General features: G+C 40.9%; 1 protein-coding gene across 1 annotated transcript in view; it reads left to right on the top strand.

The window, feature by feature from the left end:
* The window catches only part of KIAA0368 (KIAA0368 ortholog), a gene marked incomplete at its 5' end in the record, with an annotated part of 49,213 nt that overhangs the window by 2,916 nt on the left and 40,572 nt on the right, over window positions 1-5,725 (top strand). Inside the window, 4 exon segments of the mRNA XM_009072248.1 lie at window positions 1-102; window positions 2,814-2,982; window positions 3,500-3,639; window positions 4,827-4,908. The exon segment at window positions 1-102 is cut by the window's left edge and continues 21 nt beyond it. Of these exon segments, the coding sequence (XP_009070496.1) occupies window positions 1-102; window positions 2,814-2,982; window positions 3,500-3,639; window positions 4,827-4,908 (493 nt within the window).

Genomic DNA, 5,725 nt, shown 5'->3' with positions numbered 1-5,725 from the left:
ACCACTGAAAGCAGCAGCTTCTCCATTTAATCTTGCTGAAAAACCAAAGACTGTACAGCTACTTTTGGACTTTATGTTGGATGTTCTTCTTATGCCTTATGGGTGAGTTGACACCTCTCTTCTCTAGTATTGTTGTATTCTTTATGTGCAAAACCTTACAAACTACCCCCTTGGAAACTCGCTTAAAATGTGCTGTTATTTCCTGACATGTATCGGTAAGGTGTAGAGTAGGGTACTAACTTTAAGATCACCGTCATCCTTATGTTACAAAATATCTATTTCTACTTAATTAGGTGTTATGCTATTCTGTCATTACTTCTTTTGAGATCAAAGTGAAGCTATGAGACATGAGCTTTCTGTTAAATAACCAAATCTAACCAACATGTGTGTTCATCTTCATGCAGTTGAGCTTTAAATCTTATTCATCTGAGGTGATAAGCAAGCATAGTCTCTGGAAACTTGTGTTTTCCAAAGCTGAACCTTTGATAACAAGATTTGTCTGTCTTCTGGTGAAGCATGTTTAAACTATAATGGTGTTGTCTTGGTCTGAGCACTGTTTCTGAAAGCAAGAAGAGTGTACAGGGCAACTTGAACTTACTGGTCACTGCTTGTTAGGAACATTATAGTTACCTAAAATCAATACTTTCTCAAAATCTATTTTTCACTAGTTTTTGTATGTATTTGTATTGCTAGGGAAGCTTTTGCTTTGAAAAGGAATAGAAATCATTTTGATGGTAGAACACATTTTGGGTTTTTTTTTCTGAGGGAAAAAATAAGTTCCCCTAGGATTGGTTCCCATAGGATTTTTCTGAGAACCTAACTCTTGGTCACCTGAGTGAATTAACCTAAAGGAATGAATTTTAAAATACTGAGCATATGATCATCCTCCATGTGGCTTTGCTGGAGGCCATATTCCCATCAGATGTTTGAGGGGCCACATCTTTACTGTTTCAGTGTGTGGAGTCTTGCAGCTTATAGTTTAAAATGCCTCATCTGCTCTTCAGTTCTCAGCTCACACTCTTCAGAGGGCCCAGGTTTGAGCTTTGGGCTTCACCCTCACACAGTTGTAGCTGTAGCTTCAGCAGATCAAGTCCTTGGGCTTTGCCATGAGACTTCATTCCCTTCCATGCTTTTGTACTCTGGCCAAACAGGACAACTTTTAAATCACAGAATCATTTAGATTGGAAGAGAACTCTTAAGAAAACACCCAGAGAGACTTCAAAAGTAGTGAGTAAAGGTTTTCATTTTCTTTCCAGAAGGCGCTCAGTGAGTGTCTTCAGCTAGCCTCTGGCTCTGGATGTCTGCCTCTTAAAGTCTTGCTCCCCGGGGTGAGACTGTTTGCAGTGGTTTACAGCTAATTTATGCTTGTTAGAACTTGCTCTGTCATTGCCCAGTTGTAAATTAGCCTTGCCAGTCTGCATGCAGTAAAGGAACCAGGAAGCTTAACTGTAGGGCTTAAAGCTCATAATCAAGTTCAAGTGTTTCAAGGTTTTAAGTAATGAGACTTGGAATGAATGTTTATCCTTATTACTGAGACTCTTTACGTCTTTTTTGATGCCTCTGCTGAATGCAGAACAGTGTAGGGCTGGCTGGAGCAAAGTAATTCTGGTTGGTCTCTGCAGTACATCTTTGATGCCCTCACATGTTGACCAGCTTCCAAGAATATGTGGACAGGTGGAGTGGCTTTTGTGAAAGGATGGAGATGTGCACAGGGCAGCTACACTAGACAAGTCTCCAAAAAGACCGAAATCTGTAAACTTTGTTGTTGGGGTCCTTGTGAGGGACGGACTACAGCACACCAATATGATGCTGTGATAGCCAACTTTATTTTGGGCACGTGACAGTATTTATATTATAAAGTCTCCCGTACATGCAGCTACACACTGATCACACAACTTTGGGTTGGTTGCTCCACTTGCAATGCGCACAATTCTTACTTATGATAGGTTACAAGTTTAAGCTGCATCCCACTCTCACATCCTGGGAAACTAATAGCAAGGATTACATAGTGTGTATGGGAATCTAAATAACAGCACTATTCTAGCTTGTTAGCAAAAAGAATTATCTACAAGACAGTAAAACTAAACCAGACCTAAAAACCCTGGCAGCAGAAGAAAACAAGACCATTATAAAGTGGTGGATTGAAGACACAGGTATGTGTGAACATAGAAACAAGGTCAGCAAGACCTACTTTGTGTGTCTTGTTTTTAATTGCTTAAACATTCCTTTAAGTGTTGCTCAAGTTACAGCTCCTCAGCTAGCCAGGTCCCAGCACTTTGTCTTTTTAGTTTTTGCTTTTGTTCCCTGCCCAGCACTAAAATTCATTTTCCAAAACTCATTTACTTTCCATTTTATTTGTATTTTATATCAAGTTTTGTTTTCTGCCACTGCGTTGTGTTGCATATGCATCATTATTTCCCTAGTTAGGTTTATGTTTTCCATAGAAATCATACAAATGTTGTTGAAACTTGTAATACAAGTTTCTCAAATGTAGTTCTGTTTGAATATTTACTTCTAATGCAAGACATCTATCTTCTGGTTTGTAACCTGAGGTAACTCTTTCCAGAAATGCCAGTAGACCCTTTCGTAACTGAGTTTTGTTTCCAGTTGCAATGAGATTATGGCTCTTGGAGAATATGTTGGCATAACTGGTAGCTGAGTCGCAAATTTTGTCTTGTAGTAGAGTCATGGGATTAATTAAGGAAGAATACGTGAAGTTGAACAAGTTGTGTATTCCTTCATTCCAGCATCTGCTTCAGCTGGTGATGTGGATTGATAAAGCCTCTAATGAAACTCTTTTCCCTCATGCTTAGGTTTGTATTGAATGAATCTCAAAGTCGACAAAACATGCCCTCAGTCCAGGGCTCTTCATCCAGTACCGTGGGAGGTCCTGGAATCCCTCAGCCACCTCCAGGAATGAGCTTTTATGCTGCCAAAAGGGTAATTGGAGATAGTCCATGGACACCAGAGCTGCTGGAACAGGTACTTAGAGCTGTGGGACTGGTCCTTGGTGAACTGGAGGTGGTAACATGAATAATTACAGATAGAGGAATGGAAGTGTGGATGGAAAATATACAACTAATTCTGGCCAGCTCTTAGTTGTCCTGAGGGAATTTATCGAGGGACTTTGCATGATGCCTTAAGGTGTTTGGCAGTGGTGAGATGGGGAGGAAGGTGCCAGCAGTTCTGAGTTGGTTATGAAGCAGCTGTGATTGCAGCCTACTGTTGTTTTGCTTGGAAAGGTAGCGGGTTGCAACAGTGTCTTCTGTTTATGAAGCCCTTTTAGCAGCCACTTAACAGTCTCCCTAATGGTAATGCCCATACTTTGCTGTGACTGCTTTGACAGGAGACAAGAGGAAGGCTCATCTAAAGAGATGGAGAACTGTGAACTTCTTAGGGAAGCAGAAGCCATGTTTTCAGGCAGCTGAACTGCTACAGTTACTGTAACTTATGCTTTCTTGTCAGTAATGCTGTCTTTACTTTCCCTGGTGTTGAACAGTGTAAGCTGGGGATAGTGAAGTTCATTGAAGCTGAGCAAGTGCCCGAACTTGAAGCTGTTATACACCTGGTTGTAGCCTCCAGTGATACAAGACACAGTGTTGCCACTGCAGCAGACCTTGAACTAAAGAGCAAACAAAGGTACGGTCTAGATCTTTGGAAAAGATGACACTAGCGTTCCTAACAAAGCTAGATGCGATGAATGTAGTGTTCAGAGAGGCTGTGCTCTGAAAGGGAGGAAGTCCCCTGTGTACCTCTGAAGCTGCTGTGAATTCACGGTGGGCAGGGCATGGTGTGGCTCACAGTCTTGCAGCTGGGAACACCACTTGGCTCCAGAGCTGACAACTTTAGCTGTGCAGTTTTGGTTGCTTTTGGTATTGCTTTTGAGTGGTTTTCTTGCCAAATGGTAAAGACTATCAGTGGTTTCGATATTGCCCTCTGTGGGTTATCAATGGTCAATAAGACCTTAGTAAATGATTACCAGAAAAGTACTTAAATTTATTAGAGGAGTAAAGAGGACAACTGGAAAATGGACCGTAGCCTAGGAGGTTTGTCAGCCACTGTTCTCTGCATTATTAAAGCTTTTGCTCACCTGAAGTATACCTTTCAGCAGCTGAAAACAATGCTTCTGTCTTAACTCATCAAGAGGACAGAGCAATGACCTTTGGTACTATTTGCTGAGTCACTGATTGTGCAAGTTTTGCCAGATGACATGGGAGATTAGGAGCGAGAGAGGCCTGCTTTTGAAATGTGTAGGTGGCTTCTGTAGGACTGTTTAACCTCCAGTCAAATACGTAATACTCCAGTTGAGTCTGTTCACTTGCCTCAGTCAGGACGGTGGATGTTAGTATTCTATTAAGTGATGAAGCCTGTTTAAGGAAGCCAGTCTCGCCTTTGTTGCTTGTCCCATCTTCCCTTCTGTGTTGGTATTCTTTTCCTGGAAAGAAAAATAACTGTGGACAAAATGCATGTTAATATGCAATGTTTAATGTCTTTTGTGAGAAATATATACTAGTTCTCAGATTACCACTCTATTCAGTTGGTAGACTATTCAGTTGGTAGACTGGTGTGGTCTTTGTCTTGTTTCAGTGCAAGAGAAAGGAGAATGTAGGTTTCTCACAAATTGATATGATGTTGTCAGAGATTGTAAGTGATGTTTGTAATCACATTCTTTATGACTGTGTATTAGGTGGATGTGGGAGAAGTAAGTAGAAGTCCAACTAGTTGTGTTTAAACTTTGGGAGGAATATTCATATGATGCAAAATGCTGTAAGCAATCAAAGGTCAGAATGATAATATGTTGGTGTTCAATGTGTTTTTTTCTTTAGTTTAATTGATTGGAACAATCCTGCTATCATCAACAAAATGTATAAAGTGTATCTTGGGGATATACCACTGAAAACAAAGGAGGTAAGATTTGCCTTCAGAGTGGCATATCTTTATTTCTAAAGATGTAATTTTAGTTGCCTTATTTTATGTGAAGAAGACATACATTTCTTAAATCTATTGCTTCCTTTGATCTCTGCTTTCACTGATCTTTTATATTACTGAATAACATTTTTATCTGTCCTGGTGTGTTCTGATTTGAAGTAGAAGGTAACTTAGTGAGATTAAAAGTACTGCTGTCTGTCATGGTTAAGACAGACATGTGTCACGTACTCCTATGGTTGTTAAATGCTGGGAATGGTGAAGGTTCGGCGCGGGGAAGCAAGCGGCCGACTCCGTGTGGGTGATACAGCAAGCTCCATCTTTATTGTCCGACAGGCTCTTTTTTATACAGTGCAGGACAGGCATACAATTATCAATCATTTTTAATTGGCTAGGCTCTAAAGATAGCATTCAGGTACTCTCCCTACTCACAGCTGCAGCTGTGAGGATTATTTCTTGCTTTCCCAGGCTTGGGTGCATTCCTAGCTGTTTTTCTCGAACCTGTTTGTTTCACCCTCAAGGACGAGTTACGCCTGTTACTCCCTATCTATATATAAGTTACTATCTCCAGAGCCTTGCTTGTACACTGCATTCCCAGGTGCGTTCCCAGGACTGTGTCTGTACATTCCCAGGGGACTGTGGCCTAGCTGTTATTGGCCTTCCCCAGGTGCATACCCAGGATCATGTCCTGCCATTCTCTAACAGTTAAAAGACGAAAGTGTTTATTTCTAATGCTCAGTTTCCTTTATATCCTCTATTGCATAGCGTGTCCCATCTTTACTGGCTAAGTTACATCATA

The sequence above is a fragment of the Acanthisitta chloris genome, unplaced genomic scaffold (genome assembly GCF_000695815.1).
Source record: "Acanthisitta chloris isolate BGI_N310 unplaced genomic scaffold, ASM69581v1 scaffold15843, whole genome shotgun sequence".
Lineage (NCBI taxonomy): Eukaryota > Metazoa > Chordata > Aves > Passeriformes > Acanthisittidae > Acanthisitta > Acanthisitta chloris.
This window is presented reverse-complemented; position numbering and strand designations above follow the sequence as displayed.